The sequence below is a fragment of the Chiloscyllium plagiosum genome, chromosome 5, assembly GCF_004010195.1.
Source record: "Chiloscyllium plagiosum isolate BGI_BamShark_2017 chromosome 5, ASM401019v2, whole genome shotgun sequence".
NCBI lineage: Eukaryota > Metazoa > Chordata > Chondrichthyes > Orectolobiformes > Hemiscylliidae > Chiloscyllium > Chiloscyllium plagiosum.
The window spans coordinates 66068855-66093027 of NC_057714.1; the positions used below are offsets into that span (position 1 = coordinate 66068855).

Sequence of the window (24173 nt, forward strand, 5' to 3'; positions counted from 1 at the left end):
TTCAAGGCGTAAACTTTCAGGAGAAAGGCCCAAGCTTCCTTTTAGTCAAATTTATACCAAAATAATTGAGATATCTTATTTTCTGTTTCAGAATATCAAGTTTGTGTTTTTTTCTCTCTACTACCTACAAATTAAAATTCTTGATAACAAATATAAATTTATTTTGAAAGTATGTATTTTGTGTTTAGGAAGAAGAGCAATCAAACAGATTACAAGTTTTAGAGGACAAGTATTTTAATGAATAGAAATCTGATGTGTTCTATCCCTCCATCACGTTCTTCCCCCATGAACTCTGTACCTAATGTCACTATTTTTCTGGTGATTTTGATATGCAGTGCAGTGGGGTTGGAATGTTGATGAACCACTGGAAATATTTAGTATAAAGAACTTCTACTGGATTTGTATTACCTGTAAAGGCAGTTTTTAAAACAAAAACTTCTCTTACAATTAACATGTAAAGTTTTATATTTTTAAAATAAAATTCTAATTCGTTAATCTTCACCAGCTTTTGTGTATTGTTTATTGAATTTCATACTCAGAAGAGTCGTGAATTGCAATATAAATATTAATCAGATGTATTTGTTGCTGCGACTCCCATTAAAAGACTGTTTTTGATGCCGTTAATCAGAGAAGAATCCCTACAGTGTGCAAGCAGGCCATTTGGCACACCGAGTCTGGACCAATCCACCCCATCCCTCTAACCTGGCATTTCCCATGGTTAATCCACCTAGACCACACACCCCTGGACACAATATTGGAAATTTAGTATGGCCAATCCACCTAACCTGTACATCTTTGGGAGAAGACACACTGAGAATGTGCAAACTCTACACAAGCAGTCATCCAAGGGTAAAATTGAACCCATGTCCATTGTACTACTGAGCTGCCCTTTAATATGCTTACATCATGACATTGTCAACAGAAATTTTCAACTTTTATTTGAAACCACAGAAATGCTGCGTGTGGTGTAATCTATCCCGGAGTTACTTCATTCTGTTGAGTCCTTTGACATATGCAGAGCTTCTCGGTTTCTCAATATTTGAAGACAAGGGATACTAATCATAAAAAAATTTTTCCTCCATTACTAGCAAAACATTTGTCAATCAGAAGATTGTTTTTAAAATAATGTCTTTCTGCACTGCCTGATCCTGAATAATCTCAAAATTTTGATACAATTTGAATTACCAATGAATATTTCAGCCATTTGATTGCAAAAACAAAGACATGAAAACATATCTTTGTTCTACCTGTATGTGCCTTGTGTTAAATGGATCCAGTTAACTTAATAAGTCTAATATTGTGGATGCTACGCTGATACACATTTTTGATGTTAAAAATTACATGGTTTTTTTTAGAAACATTGAACTTAATCCACTCCCGTAAAACTGTTTATTGAAATAGTACCTACTACTAAACATCCAAAAGCATAAAAGTATCAACTTGTATGGTTTCATTTATTAGCATTCAGTTCAGCATTCCAACTGTGAGTGTGCAACAGAAAAGTACAGCACAGGAATAGGCCCCTCAGCCCACCATATCTGTGCCAACCATGATGCCATTCTAACCAAATCCATTCTGCCTGTATGTGGTCCATATCCCTCTATTTCCTGCTGGTTTGAGTTTGTGTTTGGAAGGCCTGTTAAATGTTGATATTGTATAAGTGGTACAGGCTTGGATTAATAAATTTTCCCCATTGAATATCAGCAAAGCCAAATTCAATAATTGGATGAGATTTCTGAAACCATGCCCAATACTTGAGCAGACAGCAGCAACTTTTATGCTGATACCAGCAACAGTAGTAGATTCAAAAGATAAGCAAAAATATATTATTTTCCTAATTACAACATGACAGCACACCTGGTGAAATTAGAGTTGGTGTTTCATACTGACTTAACAAATACAAATGGCCATATCTGTAATTATTCATTTCCAATTTAAAATTTGACAAAATTGCAAGTGAGATTTTTCTCCAAATCTACATCAATTTATAAAGCTCTTTTTTTTAAACCAAGTGCATAATTCATTCAATTATATATTGCCTTGGGATGTATTGACTGCCCAGATGCTCAGTATGAATAATGGGCAAGATGTTAGATACAACATTCAATTAAACATAATTCCATGCAGCAGAATTTCTGCGTAGAAAAATACACAAGAATTAAAAAGAACAGGTCATTCAGACCCGCAAGCCTGCTCAGCCCTTCAATAGAATTGATTCCTGATCTAAATATGGCTTATGGAACCCCACATATATCATTATCTACAGGATCCTCTTTATCCATTTTTCTTATTACTTACTTAACCCTAACTCATTAGTCAACTGTAATATCCCTTTCACAAAGGTTTTCCAATCTGCTGGGACCTTTCTGGAGTATGGGGAATTTTGGAAGATCACAATTAATGCATCTAAATCCCTATAGCCACTACTTTTAAAAATCCTAGGAAAAAAGCCATTAGAGCCTGGGTTCTTGTCTACCCCCTAATGGTTTTCCCAGTATATTTCCTTGTTACAATTGTTTTATGTTCTTCCCTCATGATTTTAAATATCACAATAATTGTTCAACACTTCATTTCCTGTTTCTCATTAATTCCCCATTCTCACTCTCACAGGCGAACGTAAGTTATTCTTTTCTTCAACGTTTCTAAACTTCTAGTGAGCTTTCTAAAACTTTCATTTTCCCTTTGTAATTTTTGGTTTTATTCATTCACCACTGATTTCTAAAATCTTTTCAATATTCTAAACTTCGTAACCATACTTTGCATCCAACCCTGTGCCACATGGCACCTCAGCATATTTAAAGCTTAAACTAAAATCCTCCAAAACACTCTTCTCCAGCCCCAGTATGTTGTTTGGATTACAAAGATGTGGGTATCAATGGTAAAGTAAGCAAGTATAACTTTTAACTAATTTAATTAAAAATATATGGTGGTAGCCTTAACTTGAGACCAACATGTGGACCATGTGGGAAGGCAGGTAAGAGTCAATGTTGGTGTTACTGAAGTTGCAGAATTGTATGTCTACATGATGAAGAAAACACTAAGAGGGTACGAAAAACAGAAATATTTTCAAAATCTTGATTAAAATCAAAAATTGAAATATTTATAATACACAAATTCAAAATCTCAAGAGATAGATGGAGTCTTCACTTTAAAACAATTCAGGATATTTAGCTCTATCAAAATCAAAGTGAAATTTAATAAAGCTTCACAGATTCATTTCTGAATAGCATTTTACACTGGTTTTCAAATTAAACGCCATTATACAAAAATCCTTCTCATTAAACAAGGTTAAATTTTAAAACAACTTTAAACTGGTATTTCTAGGAAAAAACAGGTAATACGATAACTGACTTTTTGTATATTGTTTTAAACATTATTTTCATTGAGAAATGAACTGAAGAAAACTGACTCTAAAGAACTATCCCCAGTTATCCAAGTATACAATTCAAGAGCAAAACTATTGCTTCATCACAGATCATCCATTTAATCACTTCCTTAAAGTATGTTGCTGCTTTAAATTTTCATGTGAAATAAAACAGCTTAACTTAAGGAATACAATCGCTAAGAGATGTGGGGTTTAGAGGTCAGTATTTCCCATTATTGCTGCTGTTGTCTTGTGTCTCTTTGAAATAATATCTTGATACTGTTCCTGGTTAATTAAACCTTGGGTTATACTTTTGCTTTCTTCAAATTTGGGTAATACAACAGCAATGTATCCTTCTGTAGACGGCTGATTATGGAACAGAAATAAATATATGTTAATACAAATGACATAGAGCAAACCCTGGTAAATTAATGGGTGATAATCTTATTTTACCTTTTTTTGTAGAAGGCTGGGCTCCTGGAGAATATTTTCATTTACCTCCAGTAAACGTCCTCTGATACAACTGCAATAAGAGGAAGGGAACTTGAATGGAAAACAGCTATTTTTTGTTTTCTTTATACAACAGTTAATATAAACCATGAAAAGTAAACAACTTCCTTTTTCTTCTCTCCCATTTAAGGATTATTTTCAATTATCTTTCTGCCATTGTCAGCCATTTGTGAGTTATTTGCAAACTAGAAAAACGTATTTCCTTAAACTATCGTATTTGCTGTTTTGCCTGGGGTGATGCATTTTCATTGCGACAGAACATAGTTTTTAAATTAGCAACAGGACATTTCTCATGACCACAGGGTGGCTCTGTTGCTTTGCATATAACTTTTGGTTTTAAAAAAAATGAAAAATATTAGTTTTCAAAAACAACATGACTGCTGAGATGCAAGATTCAGCACATATGCAAGCACACAACCATTCTTAGCAAATAACTTGATACCCAACTGCTTACAGAGGAATTTTCATTATTCTACATTATTATGAATGTGTCAGCTCAAATCACACTTCTGGACAGGAACACATCACAATACAAGACACATTTATACCATTTACAAGGTACAAGGCTGGTGTGCAATAGAATACCGCTCATTTGCCTGGATTGGTGCAGCTGCAAGAACACAAGAAGTTAATACTATACAGGACCAAGCAGCCTGTTCACCATATGGAACATTAACTCCCTCCATCACCAATGCAATAACTCACAAAGGCTCTATCAGCAGCACCTTCCACACCCACAATCTCTATCACTTAGGTTACGGGCAGTTAGTGCACACCACTGCCTGAAAGCTCCATGAAAACCACACACCATCCTGACTTGAACCATATTGCTGCTCCTCCAGTGTCACTAGGTTAAAATCCTGGAACTCATTCCCTACAAGCTCTGTGATTACTTATACCCTATTTATCGCAGAAGTTCAAGGCAGTAGCTCAACAGCATCTTGAGTAATTAAGAATGGGAAATAAAACCAGCATTTATTGAGCAATAATGAATACCACTTTACACGAAGTGTTTAAGAGCCTGGGTAAGTTGCTACAGTATTTCTTGTAGATGGCACATACTACTGGCATTATGCAGGCGTAAAATGGGATGCTAAACAGGTGGTTTTATCCTGATGGTATGTTGTTGGAGTTGCTCTCATCACAGCTAGTGGAGACTGAGTATTTCATCACATTCCTAGCCTTTGCCTAGCAGATGATGTATAAGCTTTGAGGAGTCAGGACATGAGATACTCACTGTAGTGTTTTCAGCCTCGAAACATGTTCTTCTCTTTGTATAATTGTTTCTGTTCAAAGATAACCCCACCCCAGGGTGTTGACAGTGGACGGTTCAGTGATTGCAGTGTCAAGAGCTGATAGTTAGAATTACTTTTCCTGAAGATAGTTATTTAACTGACACTTGTGGCACAAATGTTACTTGCCACTTGTCACCCCAAACCTGGGCACTGTCCAGGTCTTGCTGGATTTAGACTTGGACTGCTTCAGTATGGTATGATTGGTGTTGAATGTTCTTCTCAAATGACCTTATGATGGAGGGAAGGGCATTGATGAAGCAGTTCAAGATGGTGGGTCCTAGGACATTACCCTGAGGAACTCTGTAGAAATGCCTTGGAATGGAGATCACTGACCTCCAATATTCACAGTCAGCTTCCTTTTTGCCGGGTACGACCCCAACCAGTGGAGTTTCTGATGCACATTGACTCCAGGTTGTCAAGAGGCCGTCACTCTCAGCTGTCCTCTGGAATTCAGCTCTTTTGTCGATATTGAACCAAGGATGTAAGAGATCAGGAACTGAATAGCCGTGGTGGAACACAAACAGAACATCAATGAGCAGATTGTTGCTAAGCAAGGGCTGCTTGATAGCTCTATTAAGCACTTCTTCCAACACTTTGATGTCAAGAGTAGACTGATGGGGTGGTAACTGCTCAGGTTGGATTTTTTTCCACTGTGTACACAGGACATATCACCAGTGGAGGTAATTTTCAACATTGTTGGGAAGATACCACTGTTGTGCCTTTACTGGAACAGCTTCGCTAGAGGCCTGGCAAGGTCTGCAGCACAGGCCCTTAATACTGATGTTAGAATGTAATCAATGCCCATAGTCTTTACAGTAACCAGTGTCTCCAGCTGTTTGATCACATGTAGTGGAGCTAATTGGCTAGAGACTGGCATCTGAGATGCTAGGGAGCTCAGATAGAGGCACGGATGGATCAAACTCAGCACTTAGGGCTGAAGATTGTTAAAAACAATTCATTGCAAAAGATAAAGCTTGTTTGCTGGGCCCCCATCATTGAGGAGGGTAATATAGTGGAGCCTTCTCCTCTAATGAATTGTTTGCTTGTCCAGTACCATTCACGAATGCGCACGACAGGACCTCAGAGCTCCAAGATCAAGAAAAATGCTGCAAGAAATTTGAAAAACAAATCTGCTGGACAAACTTAGCAGGTCTGGCAGCATCTATAGAAAGAGAAATCGAGTTAACATGGAGTACAAAAGGACTCTTCTGCAGAACAAATTACACAATGTTTTGCTTTGGAAGGCTTAGATCAGATGGGTTGGTTGTGAAATTGTTTTGCTCCGTCTATCTCTTGCTACTTATGTTGTTTGGCATGCAATAAGTCTTGTTTTGCAGCTTCATCAGGTTGACTCCTCATTTTTAGATAAACTCTGCGCTGCACCTGGCACTTCACTGATCCAAGATTGATTCCTTGGTTTGAGGGGAATGGTACAGGAGGGGATATACCACGACCATGAATTTCAGATTGTGTTAGCATGTTTCTGCTGATGTTGGCCCACAGCACCTCCATAGATACCCAGTCTGTAGTTGCTAGATCTGTTCAAAGAAGATTCCACTGAGCACGGTGATACAGTACCACACAACACAATGCAGGGTAATCTCAAGGTGGGCTTTGGCTCCACAAGAACTGTGGGGTTTGGTAACTCTTACAGATATCATCACGGATGGATGCATCTGCATTAGACAAATTGATGAGCAAGTTGAGAATGCCTGTTCTGATTTAAGGTCACTGGTCCTGAAACATTAACTCTTGATTTCTCTCCACACATGCTGCCAGACCTGCTGACATTTTCCAGCAAATGGTGTTTTTGTTTCTGAGTCTTAGCATCTGCCAGTTCTTTCAGTTTTTGTTTTTCTCCCCGCTCGTTAGCTCCATCATTACCTGTTGCACAACCTAGAAAGAGATTGTTGATTACAGACATTGAAGTTTCCCCACACAGAAAACATTCAGGAGGATTTCCAGATCATATCTGACCTAATGCTATAACATCTTTTGTGGTCTAGCAACAATGTTGAAGATACCCAGGGAAACTCCTTCACAAATTACATACCATTGTGCGCCATCTACGGTCAGTCTGCCCTGTCAGTAGGTGTCCAGACTGTTGTTCAACTAGCTAGCAGGTCAGCTGTCCAATTTTGGGAATTTCTGAATTATAAGTCCAGTACGTTATGTAATCATCTCCCTCTAGCAGTCATCTGATAGCATTAAGATACATAAAAGGATTTCCCAAACACATCAATTCTATATTGAGCTAGTCCACCCACCACTGCAAAATGAGTGAACATCAAGATGACCATATCAGTATTTACGCATTATGACCCAAACAAAAATCATTTTAAGAAGTTTAAATGGAATATCAATTCATTGTGCCATGGAAGATAACATCAGCTTTAAAGAAGCCAAAACCTACAGCCTCTCTCTGCACTGCTGTTCTGGTGCCCAAACACATGTACCATCACATCTTCCAACTACTCCTCCAATCAATAAACAAGGAGACACATGCAACCCTTAATCTGACCCAGCAATGCCTCTACCATGTTTTCTTTGAACAGGTTAGGGATTTCTAGAATAGAGATTTGCAGTCAAAGATTTCTATCTATGGCCAGTATTAAAGGGAAAGTGCAATATATGGCTCAGAGAAATATCTCAAATACACAAAGTTAATGTACAAAAATAAAAGGCAATTTAGGTAAATTTCACAATAGTTGGAATAGTTAATGAATTTCACATAATTATCACAGTCTAGAAAAAAAGAGAAAGACCTTGCCTGTATATTGTGTATTCCTCACCATCTATACAAAGTATTCTGCACAATGGTGCAAGTTCTGTTAGAAACTGTCCACCCTGAAATAAGTTTAAACAAACATATATAATCAAATAATTTCACTAACCAGAAAGATAATCTATCAATATCTCAAAGCAACTATTTCTATCAATTTTCCTCAAACTGGCTTAAAATGAGCTTAATAGGATAGTCACAAGTGCAAACCTTGCAGGTATATAAAAGGTGCCAATGTTAACCAAATCAAAGATATCCAAACTGCAGCCCGAAGTCAAATGGAGCCCTGCGAAGAACTTGTGAATTGCCCAAAACAAAAAGAGGTATCTTCTATAGCCACTGCATGCCAGCACTATGTCTAATATCTCCTGGTCACTAAACACATTAGAATTTGTATAGCTAGAAGACTGGCCTCATTAGCAATTTTGAAAATAGAAGCCTCGCCATTTGCTCATCTTCTGTGCTTGACATGGAAAAGCTCCCTTGCTATCAGATCATTGTTCACTGTGCCTTGTGCAAACTTACAAATCAGATTTAAAATACAAATCAAACTCATAGCCTGGTTCATTTAAGCTTCCAATAGCAGAATACATTCGTAGCCAGGGACCCATGTTCTGCAAATGGAAGGAATATGTTCAAGTCTTGTATCTTTTTTTGACAAGACCATAGCTTGGGAGCCTAAATTCCAGGTTGGTGGTACCATAGCAACACCCCAGCCAATCAGTGCACCCTTTTACAGTCATTACCACAATTAATAATAGGATCGATATTGAGCTACAAATTTAATCAGTTGGTAACTTAACTTTATGTTTACAAATCAAAATTGGTGTTTTGGATAACTGATTGGAGTTTTAAAATCAATTTACAAGAGAATTCACCAAAATAAATGTCATAGTACTTAATTTGGCTCAAAGAGCTTGGAGAACTTGCAATAAAAATGCCCAAAACAGGGTAAAAATACTTGGCCTCCTGTAGAATAAGGTCTTTTTGAATTAAAAAAAAAATATTGGAATGTGGGTGTTCCTGGATGGGCCAGTGCTTATTGCACATCCATAGTTAAACTTGTGACAGTTATGAAGAGCTGCTTACTTGAACCGCTGCAGTGCTATAGGTACACCCACAATGCTATTAGGGAGGGAATTCCAAAATTTTGATCCAGCAATAATAAAGGAACTGCAATATATTTCCAAGTCAGGATAGTGATTAGTTTGAAGGGGAACTTGCATTAGCATTCCCATTTGTCGGCTGCCCTTATCCTTCTTGATAAAAGTGTTGGGGGGGGTTGCAAGATGTTGAAAACTTCTGCAGTAAAGCTTGTCAATGGTAAACATTGGTGATAGAGGGACTGAATGCTTGTGGGTGTGCTTTTAATCAAGTAGGCTGCTTTTCTTGGATGGCATCAAGCTTCTTGAATGCTGTTGGAGGTATACTCATCCAGGCAAGTGGAGAGTATTCCCCATACTCCTGACTTGTGCCAGAATGTGTTAATAACAATGGCTTTTGAAATCTGCAGGTATTACTAAATGTGAAAGGACAGCAAATTTCAGAAAGTGTATTCAGAAGGATTGGGTCTTCCAAGAAATTTAAAAACAAACTGAAAAAGCTTGATGAAATATCCAATTCAGTTCAAGTGGACACAATTGTACAATATGAAAACATTGGGTGAAAAAAGAGAGCTTTGGAGAATGAATGTGCTTTATAACATTTACAAATCAAATTGGGCTTATATATTATTGCACAAAAACAAATCAATGGAACCATCAGTATACAGCTTTAGCTATTGTACACTATGAAAAAAATTTGAAAAGCACAAGTATCAGCTTCACTTTCTTTACAAAAATATAAGTTTTCAAACAAACATCTAAAAGAAAACTCCATCAGAATCACAATAAGAAACAAAAGCCACATAATATGTGACATGCATAGATCCAAGTTACTTTGTGTTAGCTGAATTGTTTTTGAAAAGTTTTCATTTTGCTCTTATGTATACTCTCCAAAATCTTTAGGTCTTAGATCTAGAAACATATGAGGCCACTGATAAAGCAGATTTTCATTTAAATCCTGCTGAACACCTCTACTGAAATAAACTTATGTGATTGCCAGGCTGAGTTTTTTAATAAAAGTGGTGACCATGGGTTTAAATAACATTCCAAGAAATAAAATGTTTCAAAAATATTTATTAAAAAATGCCTACATTTACAACAGCATTGACTCATTCTATTACTTCTACATCCAGGTCATAGGAGAGGGAGAGCAAAGTGGGGAGGAAAGAGAAGGGATTCAAATAAAAAATAATCAAAACGTACCCGTTTAGATTTTCCTGAAACCTTGTTTTGTAGTCGACTACAGTTGGCACTGATCTGGTAGCTAATGCTTTTTATTTTTCTCCCACTCTGTAAAAGAGGGTGAGATTCTGCCAAAGTGATGACACATATCCTATTATAATCAAAAGAGTGGATTGATTTAGAGCTTTAAAGCAAATAAAAAGAATAGGCCTACATGCTTCCAGTGTTAGTATAGCGCTATATGTTTATATTGTCAGGATTCCGATAACCATATTTAGTTATATGATTATCATATACCAATTTTATTAAAGATATCATTAGGGACCAATTTCATATGTTGACAGGATTAAGATAGACTAAAAATAAAGATAAGTAAATGGTTTGTTCAAGAACATAGATAGAAAATCTATTTCCATTTCATCAACACCAACTCATTTCTTTGGAATGATAAGAGCTAAAACTAATTTTGAAGGGCAGTCATTACTGCTATTATTTTAAGTGTAGTTAATCATGCTATTGTTAAAAGGTGACATAATATATGCACTTGACAAGGTCCTATAAAAATTATGAGCTGAATGACTAGTTAATGAATTGCCTTAGTTGGGTTGGTTTGAAGTAAAATATTAGTCAGAACATTGGTAAACAAAACCAATCTTTGTCATGCAGCATGAGTAATATCGCAGGTCATTATACTCTGTTTGTTTCAGTGGTATGTTCAGACCCTAGAGAGGAATTTAAATCAATAACCTCACTAGTGAGTCAACCTTGAACTACATTTTAAAAAGGACAAAAACTCAGTGTAAAATTAATTACTTGTGCTTTCTTGGACCAACACAATGTACGATTAATTTTATGTTTAAAAAAAGTGATCCCCACTTAGCACAGTTGCTAGGTATTTTGCAATATGGTCTAATGATTTAACTGCATGCTTTGGAACCCTGTTTAGCTACTTAATTCTTTAAGTCAGATTTCACAAATACTTTTAAAAATGATTACATATGTAAATGCAAAAGGAAAATGTGTTAGCCATTCCTGAAATGTCCATTCTGTCTAAATTACTTCTCAATTTATATATTGTCAAACAATTATATACATTAGCTTAGATTACAGGAAACCTCTGTTACTTGTATCTTTGGTAAGATCACAAAACTGTACAATATTCTATTATTCTTTATGAAATAGCAATAGTAATACAACACATCACATATACCCACCTATTAGAATGCTGTAAGATACAATGATCTTCACACTGTTTCCCTTTAACATCTGGAATAAATAATGTTGTCACAAATTGCAAAGCTGTACATTTTCACACTAAATATTCATCCATTCATAAAACATTTCAAACTACATTTTTAAAAAACACCTCTTAGCAGTACAAAGTTATTATATTCCTTTTTTAAAATTTCAATTGAAACAGATCTTACATCTTCCTGTTAAATTCACTAATTTTATAACTTACATGCTCTGTGAACTTGTTGGTCCCCACACCCTGCCAATACACATTGCGTTTTGTCCCCTCACCTTATCAAAATCTGAATTTATTCACATACTATAATCAGTTCTTGATTCACAAGGTTTCTTGGGCAAGTCCTTCTAAACCAGTGATCACTATCATTTATAAGAACAAGAGCAGTAGATACATGGAAACACCACCACTTGCAAGTTCCCTTCCAAGTTCTTGTTCCTTCCTAATTGATCTGCTTGCCTTGACCCATATTGCTAACATTCTCCCTTCAACATTATAACATAGCCAGTTCCTCTAAGCACAGATGTTGCCTGTCCTGCTGAGTATTTCCACCATGTTCAACTTCTAATTAAAATAATTGTTGGTTATTCAATGCTTCATTTTTGGGACCTACTGTGTTAATTGGTTGTTATACATCTAAAATAACTGACTACACTTCAAAGGGAATTCATTAGATGTGAAGTGCTTTGCCAGAAATTTGCTTTCACAAATTGAAAGCTAGATCAGGATAAAGAACAGGTGCTTAGCAACACAACCAGCATCTCTGTTGCTAACATAGTCACTGTTAATTTCAGTTTAACCGGTGGTGGATGATATCCAACAACAGACGCAGTTGAAGTGCAAATTATTTCAAGGCAGTTGTACTAAATGGGAATGACCAGCAGAAAGAAATCTACCAAAACTATGCATGAGGCAGACAGTGAGAGCTAGAAATCCAAATACAAAAATCTGGACACCAGCAAAGACTTCTAGAATGTGCAACCGGCCCAAGTTATGCAAAAGTCATTACTTATCAGGGTAGTGTACAATGAGAAGAACAGAAGCCAGCCCAGATTAGTGTGAGTTGCCAAATCTCTAAAGCATTATAGTGAAGTTTGAAGAGTCACTCTTGTAAACTGTTTTACTTGTTTGTCTAGTTATACAATATGTATAATGGGGCTCTTGTGGCATAGTTAGTATCCTTTAAGCCAGCAAATCCATTTGTATAATTGACATGTTCATATACAACCAGATGTCTGTTCATGATAATAATATGCCTTTAAGAGGCTTGCTCATGTCATCATTGTATCCTAGACACAAGGGCCTCATTCTGATTTGATTTGACATATTGTCATCTGTACCTAAGTTAAGTGAAAAGTTTTGTTTACCAGCAGTACAGGCAGATCATAGTAAGCAAAGGTATATTGATCATAGATCATAGGGTGAAAAAAGAGCCCTAAACAGGGCATGCACTAGGCAAGATCAGAATTATTTGAAGTTAGAAAGTCCATTCATCAATCGAGTAACAACAGGGAAGAAGCTGTTCTTCAACCTGTTGGTGCATGTTTTCAGGCTTCTGTATCTTCTGCCTGAGGAAAGAGGTTGTAGGAGAGCATTACTTGGGTGGGATGAGTTTTTGATGATATTGACAGCCTTTCTACAGCAATGAGACATGTAAATGGATGGAAAATTGACTTCCGTGATGGTCTGGACTGTGCACACACCTTCTGTAGTTTCTTACGGTCCTGGGCAGAACAGTTGCCATACCAGGCTGATAATGCACCTGGACAGTATGGTTTCAATGGTATATCTGTAAAAGTTGGTGTGGGTCCTTGTGAAAATTCTGAATTATCCTGGAGTCACTCAAAGGTGCCTTTGTAACTTCAGAGCTTACCATCAGTATAAACTCATGTGCTCATGAATGTAATGTTTGCATACAAGAGCTAGATATAATACAGATCTGCTAAATTCTTCAATACCTACACATTTTATGATTGAGAGATAATAAACCACGAGGCAAAATATCCTAATAAAAGCAACATCACATGCTATCCTTGAAATTATGCTGAAAGCCAATACGCTTTATCAGGGACACCCTGAAAGCCAATAAACTTTCATTTTGGTTTTCCCTTAATTTAATAGTTTAATTTACCTGGAGCATCGGGGCTAAGGGGTGACCTCATAGAGGTTTGTAAAGTCATGAGGGGCATGGATAAGATAAATAGACAAAGTCTCTTCCCTGGGGTGGGGCAGTCCAGAAATAGAGGGCATAGGTTTAAGGTAAGAGGGGAAAGATATAAAAGAGACCTAACGGGCAACCTTTTCACGCAGAGGGTGGTACATGTATGGGATGAGCTGTCAGAGGAAGTGGTGGAGGTTAGTATAATAGCAACATTTAAAAGATATCGGGATGAGTATATGAATAGGAAGGATTTGGAGGGATATGGCAAGTGGGACTAGATTGGGTTGGGATATCTGGTCGGCATGGATGAGTTGGACCCAAGGGTCTGTTTCCATGCTGTACATCTCTATGACTCTATAATAGGGCAGTATTGAGAGAAAGCTTGGAAGGAGGCCAGTGTTCAAATTAATTAGACTCCTGAGAATAATTACTTCATAAAAACACTAGTTGATCTTCTGATATTGTAGACATTTTCTAAGCATGCAACTAAACAAATTCCAGTCAATCTGATATGCATATTAAAACTGGCCTTCAGCTACCCAGGTATTGACTGGAGATAAAATTGCAGTTCGAATTTGTATTTTCAGCTTAATGCATACAAATATACAAAGTAGATCACATGGCCTCTCAAGCCTGTTCTGAAATTATATTAGATCACAGCTGATCAAATTCTATTCTCATCTACTCCAAACAAAAACAAGAATCTGAATATTTTTAAGACAGCTCGATAATGATAAGGCACAATATTTTAAAGTTACACAACCCTCAAAAATCTGACCTAAACTGAAAGGGTGACTCGAATTTTAAAACAGCAATCTCTAGTTCTGACCCACAAAATGAAACATCCTTTCCGCATCCACCTTGTCAAGACCATTCAGGATTTTAACTTCAGATCAAGCCAACCCTCACTCTAAACTTCAGAGGAAATAAGCACAGTCTGCTCAACCAATTTAAATACAACACAACAGTGCAGATTTCAATCCAGTAAATCTTCTCTGAGTACCTCCAGTGTAATTATATCCCTATAAAGGAATCAAAACTAGATATTGTATTTCCAGCTGTAGACATCTGTAGGGAATCATATCTCACTAACTTGATTGAGATTTTTGAAAAAGTAACAAAGAAGATTGATGAAGGCAGAGCAAGGGACATACTCTAATGGACTTCAGTAAGGTGTTCAACAAGATTCCGCATGGTAGACTGGTTAGCAAGGTTAGATCACATGGAATACAGGGAAAACTAGCCATTTGGATACAGAATTGACTCAAAAGTAAGAAACAGAGGGTTTTGATAGAGGGTTGCTGGGGACTGGAGGCTTGCGACCAGCTGTGTACCACAAGGATCAGTGCTGGGTCCACTGCGTTTCATCACTTATATAAATGATTTGGATGTGAACATAGGAGGTATGGTTAGCAAGTTTGTAGATGACACCGAAATTGGTGGTGTAGTGGACAACAAAGAAGGTTACCTCAGAGTACAATGGGACCTTGATCAGATGGGCCAATGGGCCAAAGAGTGGCAGATGGAGTTTAATTTTGATAAAATGTGAGGTGCTGCATTTTGGAAAGGCAAATCAGGGCAGGACTGAAACACCTAACTTAGATTAGATTACTTACAGTGTGGAAACAGGCCCTTTGGCCCAACAAGTCCACACCGACCCACCGAAGCGCAATCCACCCAGACCCACTCCCCTACATTTACCCCTTCACCTAACACTACGGACAATTTAGCACAGCCAATTCACCTAACCTGCACAGTTTTGGACTGTGGGAGGAAACCGGAGCACCCAGAGGAAACCCATGCAGACACAGGGAGAATGTGCAAACTCCACACAGACAGTTGCCTGAGGCTGGAATTGAACCCGGGTCTCTGGCGCTGTGAGGCAGCCGTGCTAACCACTGTGCCACCGTGCCGCCCACCTGAGGTCCTGGAGTGTTGCTAAACAAAGAGTCCTTGTAATGTGGGTTCATAGCTCCATGAAAGTGGAGTTCCAGATAGACAGGATAATGAAGGTGGCATTTGGTATGCCTGCCTTTATTGGTCAGTGCATTGAATACAGGGGTTAGGACATTGGTTAGACCACTTTTGGAATACTGCATTCAATTCTGGTCTCCCAACTGTAGAAAGGACATTGTGAAACTTGAAAGGATTCAGGAAAGATTTACAAGGATATTGCCAGGGTTGGAGCTATAGGGAGAAACTGGATAAGCTAGGACTATTTACCCTGGAGCGTCGGAGGCTGAGGAGTGATCTTATAGAGGCTTGAATAGAGTGGCATGAATAGAGTGAATAGCCAAAGTATTCTCCACGGGGTGGGGGAGTCCAGAACTAGAGTACATAGGTTTAAGGGAAAGATTTAAAAGGGACATAAGGGGCAACTTTGTCACACAGAGGGTGAAGCGTGTATGGAATAAGCTGCCAGAGGAAGTGATGGAAGCTGGTACAATTGCAACATTTAAAAGGTATCTGGACAGGTATATGAATAGGAAGGGTTTATAAGAATATGTGCCAAATGCTGGCAAATTGGACTAGATTAATTTAGGATATCTAGTCAGCATGAAGTTAGGTTGAAGGATCCGTTTCCATGCTGTACAACTCTATGACTCACCGATGCTCTTTCTAACTGAAACACATCCCTTTACATTCAATTGCTCAATAGGTGACAGCATTCTATTAGCCATCATGATTGTGTCACATCTGCATAATAACCTGTTACTTATGCACAAGAACATCCAAATCTCTTTGCACCTCAGAATTCCACAGCTGTTCTTCCTTTGATAGTGTTTTTCTTATTCTTCCTGACAAAGTACACAACTACACTTTGCCCAAATTATACACTGCCAGATTTTTCTCACTTACCCTATCTATACCCATCTGCAAGATAGAAATTCCATATATTTAGTGTTTATGTTGCTGTGGTTCTGTTCGCCGAGCTGGAAGTTTTTGTTGCAAACGTTTCGTCCCCTGTCTAGGTGACATCATCAGTGCTTGGGAGCCTCCTGTGAAGCACTTCTGTGGTGTGTCCTCCGGCATTTATAGTGGCCTGTCCCTGCTGCTTCCGGTTGTCAGTTTCAGCTGTCCGCTGTAGTGGCCGGTATATTGGGTCCAGGTCTATGTGTTTGTTGATGGAGTTTGTCGATGAGTGCCATGCTTCTAGGAATTCCCTGGCTGTTATTTGTTTCGCTTGCCCTATAATGGTAGTGTTGTCCCAGTCAAATTCATGTTGCTTGTCGTCTGCGTGTGTGGCTACTAGGGATAGCTGGTCGTGTCGTTTCGTGGCTAGTTGATGTTCGTGGATGCGGATCGTTAGCTGTCTTCCTGTTTGTCCTATATAGTGTTTTGTGCAGTCCTTGCATGGGATTTTGTACACTACATTCGTTTTGCTCATGCTGGGTATCGGGTCCTTCGTTTTGGTGAGTTGGTTTAGTGTTTATGTTCTTAGCTGAAAATGTGTTGCTGGAAAAGCGCTGCAGGTCAGGCAGCATCCAAGGAGCAGGAGAATCGACGTTTCGGGCATGAGCCCTTCTTCAGGAATGAGGAAAGTGTGTCCAGCAGGCTAAGATAAAAGGTAGGGAGGAGGGACTTGGGGGAAGGGCATTGGAAATGCGATAGGTGGAAGGAGGTCAAGGTGAGGGTGATAGGCCGGAGTGGGGGTGGAGGCGGAGAGGTCAGGAAGAACATTGCTTATATTCTTAGGACATCCAAGAAGTTTTACAGGCAATGTAGAGTCTCATTACATTTTGAGACTCCAGATATTCAGGTACAGTTTTTAAGCAGTTTGAATCCTCTCTAATTTCGTTTGAGACTGCAATATCCACCCTCCTTGAAAATTCTAGACTGGCAAACTGAATAGGGAAACCACATGCATTTGTGAAGTTATTTTTTTACTAACCATTTCATGATAATATAGATAATAGAAAGAATACAACAGTTGCCCATGATCCATCTCCACATAGTCTGACAGGACCAAATTAAAAACGTCATCATGTACAATGGAATCCTTCCAATCAGAGCGAGATTTTGGGCTGAGTTTAGGCTGTCTTTCCATAGAAACTCAGATTATTTCCCTGAATTTCTGCGACATGGAAAGACAACCTAATCCCCTCCTTCTAGACTTTGGATATATAGAGTACTGTATTGTCATCTCTTCCACAATTTGGAAAGCAGTGTCAGTCTATTGCTCGCAAATCCTGCTGAGGCTGGGATCTTGCCGTTCCTGGTGAGCACGGCTCCTGTTATTCAGCTGCGGGGCCACTTTAACAGCCAAGGTGCCGGGGCCTAGCCTCGGGGGCAGGCGGAGCGGCCGCTGTCGGGCTGACTGCACCCTGCAGCTGAGGCAAGGCCTGAGCCGAGCCGAGCCGAGCCGAGCCGAGGGGGGGACCCCCCGCCAAGATACAGCCGCCTACCTGTCTTGTACCAGCGTCTAAAATAGCGATCGACCATCGAGGGAAAGGTCTGAACGGGCGCCTCATCCACCTCCATCACACACCGGAAGTAGGGGAAGTCTCCTAGCAACAGAGCGGAAGTGCTTGATGGAAGTGTGGTGCTGTGTTTGTTCCAGCTTCAGACTGTGGTATGATTGATACTCAGAAACTAATTGGTATGCAAAGTGGAAATGTTAATACAGTAAGGAAGGAGGGTCATCGGAATCGAAACGTTGACTCTGCTTTCTTACCTGCTCAGTTCTTCTAATATTTTCTGGGTTTTATTTGTTTATGCAGGATGCCTGCCACATTTTACTGCACTTTTGGCAGGTGACTACAATGCAGAAGTTCACCATGCAGCTTCCTGGACAACTACAGTGGATAAAGCTTCTAAGTTTGATTATTCTGATTATTTCAAGAGACTGCAGCTTCTATGCCTGGAAAAGTTGAACTGCGCTGGGAAAGGTATTTCACATGCCAGTCACTCACTCTCCTGTCCAGTTCCATCCAACTTACAGCACCAAAACAATTCTCGCTGATTCAGAAATGATATCTCCATGCCTGTAAATATGTTGCCTTATGCCTTTTTGCATTCACATGTCTCTTTACAGTTTGGTACACAGTGCTCTGCCGCCAATAGTCCTACGGTTGATTGGGACATTCCCAGAGCGAAGGTTATCCTCAATTGCGTTCAAGAAAATAGAAAGTTCAGAAGTGAAGTCAAATAAAAGAGGTAGAGAGACTATGAGAAACAGCTAACTTCAAAGGATTTCATTGATGTTCCATAAGTACTTAAGTAGTTTAAAAAAAGTGAGACAACAGTTGGCAAAAAGATTTATGCTTGAATTAGAAAACATGGCTGAAATCTCAACTATTTCAATCAAGACAAAAGATGTTGCTGAAATTGTGGAGGAGCAATTACTTGAGATACTGCATGGAAATAAAAAGAAAAGGGATGGTTTTGGCAAAACCTATTGTACTCAAAAGTGGGACCATTTGAGGATGCATACAAGGATATTAAGAGAATTAAGGTATTAATTTTCAAATCCTCTGTAGGTTCCAGAGGACTGGAGAATTGTAAAAGTTCACCTTTTTAAAAAAATGTGAGGATGAACGCAACTGCTACAGTTCAGTCAGGTTTTTTTCTGTGATAGGAAAGCCTTTAGAAATGATATTCTGGAATTTAATTAACGGTTGGGCAAATATAATTAAAGGAAGCAAACATGGACTTATTAAGGGAATATTGTTTCTAACAACTTGATTGAGTTTTGATCAGATAACAGAGAGGGTGAATGACAAGAATGCAGCTGATGTGGTGTACATGTTTTTAATAGAGCACCACATAATAGGCTTATCAGCAAAGTTGAACCCCACAGTATAAAAGGGAAAGTGCATAGCTGCAGCTGCGCTGAGTGACAGCAACCAGAATAGTTGTGAACAGTTATTTTTCCTGATAAATGGTATTGTAGAGTGCAGTTTCAAAATTAGCAAATTAAACAAAGCTTGTAATTATTGTGAACTGATGAAGATAAAGATGGACTTCAAGAGAGTATGGATAGGCTGATTGTAAGAGAGAAGTCGGAGAGGAATGTGGAGCGAATTGGTGGGAAGGAAGATGGACAGGTCATGAGGGCGGTGCCAAGTTGGAAGGCACCTTCGAACTTGGTACTGCCCTCATGACCTGTCCTACCTGTCCATCTTCCTTCCCACCTATCCGCTCCACCCTCCTCTCTGACCTATCACCATTACTCCCACCTTTATCTACCTATCGCACTCTCGCCTATCTTCCCCACAGCCCCACCCACCTCCCATTTATCTCCTAACCCCTTGGCTCACAAGCCTATTTCCTGATGAAGGGCTTATGCATGAAACGTCGATTTTCCTGCTCCTTGGATGCTGCCTGATCTGTGCTTTTCCAGCACCACACTCTCGACTCTGATCTCCAGCATCTGCAGTCCTCACTTTTTGCTGATTGTAGGAGAGCATAGGACCTGAGGGCACTGCCTCAGATTGAAGAGATGACTTTTAGACACTTTCTGTTACATGAGCCATAACTTCCATTGTTTAAATAAGACCATAATATTTAGAAGCAGAATTAGGCCATTCAGCCCATCAAATCTCCACTGCCATTCAATCATGGCTGATGTATTTCTTAACTACATTCTCCTACCTTCTCCCTGTGACCTTTGATCCCCTTAGCAATTAACCTATCTCTGTCTCAACTATACTCAATTTCTTGGCCTACACACCTACTGCAGCAATGCATTCTACAGATTAACCAGACTCTGGCTGGAGAAATTGTTCCTCATCTTAGTTCTAAAAGGTCGTCCCTTCAATCTAAGGCTGTGCCCTCAGGTCCTGGTCTCTTCTACAAGTAGAAACTCTGTTCCACATCCACTCTATTCGGGCCTCTCAATATTCTGTAAGTTTCAATGATATTCTCCCTCTACATTCTCAACTCCAATGCCCTCAACTGCTCTTCACATGACAAGCCTTTCATCGCTGGGCTCATTCTTGATCCTTCCAAAGCCAACACATTTTTCCTTCGCTACGGGCCTCAAAACTGCTCACAATATTCTAAATGTAGTCTAACCAGAGCCTTATACAGCATCAGCAGTACATTCCTCGTCTTGGAAGCATCCTGTCAAAATGAATGTTAACATTGCAATTGGCTTATAACTGCCAACTGAACCCTCTTGTTAACCTGAAGATAATCCTGAACTAGGATTCCCAAGTTCTTTTGTGCTTCACATTTCCAAAGCCTATCCCCATTTAGAAAATAGTCTATGTCTCCATTTTTCCTACCAAAGTACTTAATCTCACACTTTCCCACATTGTATTCCAAGGCACAAATCAGGAATGTGATGGAATACTTCCCACTTGCCTGGATGAGTATAGCTCCAGCAACACTCAAGAAGCTTGAGATCATCCAGGACAAAGCAGCCCACTTAATTGGCTCTACATCCACTCCTTCCACTACTGATGCTCAGCAGCAACAATGTGTACCATTTACAAGATGCACTGTAGAAATTCATCAAAGATCCTCGGACAATTTCTTTCAAATCCATGACCACTTCCATCTAGAAGGACAAGGGCAGCAGATACATGGGAACACCACCACCTTCAAGTTCCCCTTCAAGCCACTCATAATTCTGACTTGGAATATAATCACTATTCCTGCACTGTCACTGGGTCTTTAGTGATAGTCATTAGACTTGCTTCTGCCCATGACTCTCTTGAAGTTCTGGTATGTTGCTGTGTCTTTCATTGTGAAAACTGATGCAAAGTACCTAATTAGTACCTCCATTATTTCTTTGTTCCTGTCACTACAGGTCGTTATGCTGTAATGTCTCTGCGCTATAGAAAATCGCTCTATGGAAAACTGTCATAGAAAATGGCGCTGTACAAAATCGCTGTAGAAAATAACTGTACCCATTTGGTAGAATGTTTGCATTATCCAAACAGCATCCACAATTTGTCAATCACATTATGGCCAATTCTTGTTAACAACACGTGCGTTATACCAGAACAACCTCTACTTCAGCCTCATTTTCCAGTGGTCTAATGTCCATTCTTGTCTCTCTTACCTTTTTTATATATATAAGCCTTCATTCTGGGCTTTCAAAATCTCTGCAGTCTGTGTTTTTTGTTCTTTGGGGGATTTATGGTGTAACTTAAGGTACATTTTGTGACAGTCTTTCCCCAAGAGTGTTAAAAGTAGAGCTACTCATTTTTGCTCTAGCTCATTAATTAAAACAAGAACCTACCAGTTCTGTTTCATATCTTTTTTTTATTGCAACCAGAGAGAGGAGAGAAAAATTTACAGGCATTGTGCGACTCACTGAGTGATTTAGCTGTAGACTGCTTCTTTGTTGACTTTTCCTTTTCAGTGGCTTCTAGCAGCTTTCAGCAGCATTGAACATTTCAGTGTTCCCCCTTTAGGAGCAGTGCTTATATTAAAGATCTTCAGGTCTCAATTTAAGCTCCATTTCTGAGACCTTGTCACATGTTCATGGAATACAATGTATATTGTATTTTTTTTAAGAATTGTTATAAATTGGCTCCTTGAAATGAGTCCTTCATGGCAGAAGTCACATGTAGGAAGCAGATTAGTACAGCTTCCATCTAAACTGCCTCCTTCTGTGTTCTATTATTCTTTGCTTCTGTTCATAGAGTCATAGAGATGTACAGCATGGAAATAGACCCTTCGGTCCAACCCGAATGAACCGACCAGATATCCCAACCTAATCTAGTTCCACCTGCCAGCACCGGCCCATATCCCTCCAAATCCTTCCTATTCATATACCCATCCAAATGCCTCTTAAGTGTTGCAATTGTACCACCACTTCCTCTGGCAGCTCATTCCATACCCGTACCACCCTCTGTGTGAAACGGTTGCCCTCTTAGGTCTCTTTTAAATCTTTCCCCTTTCACCCGAAACCTATGCCCTCTAGTTCTGGACTCACTGACCCCAGGGAAAAGACTTTGCCTATTTACCTTATCCATGCCCCTCATAATTTTGTAAACCTCTATAAGATCACCCCTCAGCATCTGATGCTGCAGGGAAAACAGCCCCAGCCTGTTCAGCTTCTCCCTATAGCTTAAATCCTCCAACCCTGGCAACATCCTTGTAAATCTTTTCTGAACCCTTTCAAGTTTCACAACATCTTTCCGATAGAAAGGAGACCAGAATTGCACACAATATTCCAACAGTGGCCTAACCAATGTCCTGAACAGCCGCAACATGACCTCCTAACTCCTGTACTCAATACTCTGACCAATAAGAGAAAGCATACCAAACGCCTTCTTCACTGTCCAATCTAACCTTGCGACTCCACTTTCAAGGAGCTATGAACCTGCACTCCAAGGTCTCTTTGTTCAGCAATACTCCCTAGGACCTTGCCATTAAGTGTACAAGTCCTGCTAAGATTTGCTTTCCCAAAATTAGATTAGATTATTTACAGTGTGGAAACAGGCCCTTCGGCCCAACAAGTCCACACCAACCCTCCAAAGAGCAACCCACCCAGGCCCATTCCCCGATATTTACCCCTTCACTTGACACTACGGGCAGTTCAGCATGGCCATTCACCTAACCTGCACATATTTGGACTGTGGGAGGAAACCCACACAGACACGGGGAGAATGTGCAAACTCCACACAGACAGTTGCCCGAGGTGGGAATTGAACCCGGGTCTCTGGCGCTGCTGACCACTGTGCCGGCTGACCACTGTGCCACCGTGCAGCACCTCGCATTTATCTGAGTTAAACTCCATCTGCCACTTCTCAGCCCATTGGCCCACCTCCAATTTTGGTGTCATCTGCAAACTTACTAACTGTACCTCTTATGCTTGCATCCAAATCATTTCCGCAAATGACAAAAAGTAGAGGACCCAGCACCGGTACTTCAAGATTCCCTCAAACAACTTGCCCACCACCGAGGTCAAGTTCACTGGTCTACAGTTCCCTGGCTTGTCCTTGCCTCCCTTCTTAAACAGTGGCACCATATTTGCCAACCTCTAGTACCTCACCTGTGACTATCGATGATACAAATATCTCCGCAAGAGGCCCAGCAATCACTTCTCTAGCTTCCCACAGAGTTCTCGGGTACATCTGATCAGGTCCTGGGGATTTATCCACCTTTACCTGTTTCAAGACATGCACCACTTCTGTAATCTGGACATTTTGCAAGATGTCACCATGTGTTTCCCTACAGTCTATATCTTCCATGTCCTTCTCCACAATAAATACTGATGCAAAATACTCATTTAGTATCTCCCCCATTTTCTGCGGCTCCACACAAAGGCCACCTTGCTGATCTTTGAGGGGCCCTATTTTCTCCCTAGTGCTATCTCATGTCCCCGTTTTGCTCTCCTAATTTCCCTCTTAAGTATACTCCTATTTCCTTTATACTCTTCTAAGGATTCACTCGATCTATCCTGTCTATACCTGACATATGCTTCCTTCTTATTTTAACCAAACCTTCAATTACTTTAGTCATCCAGCATTCCCTATAGCTACCAGCCTTCCCTTTCACCCTGACAGGAATATACTTTCTCTGGATTCTTGCTATCTCATTTCTGAAGGCTTCCCATTTTCCAGCCGT

The 24173-nt window shown here is 39.5% G+C and overlaps 1 protein-coding gene and 1 long non-coding RNA gene across 2 annotated transcripts in view; one reads left to right on the forward strand and one right to left on the reverse strand.

Moving 5' to 3' along the window:
• Positions 1-1866: 1866 nt before the first annotated feature.
• Positions 1867-18160, reverse strand: abitram (actin binding transcription modulator). Its single transcript, XM_043690228.1, has 6 exons — positions 18053-18160; positions 11451-11502; positions 10258-10387; positions 7940-8016; positions 3818-3887; positions 1867-3730 (listed from the first exon to the last, which is right to left on the reverse strand). The coding sequence occupies exons 1-6, from the start codon at positions 18126-18128 to the stop codon at positions 3578-3580; spliced, it is 558 nt and encodes a 185-aa protein (XP_043546163.1). The 5' UTR covers positions 18129-18160; the 3' UTR covers positions 1867-3577.
• Positions 18136-24173, forward strand: part of LOC122549948 — a 46514-nt gene continuing 40476 nt past the window's right edge. The window contains exons 1-2 of the long non-coding RNA XR_006311708.1: positions 18136-18219; positions 18368-18535. This is a non-coding gene — a long non-coding RNA (uncharacterized LOC122549948). The remainder of the gene's footprint in view (positions 18220-18367; positions 18536-24173) is intronic.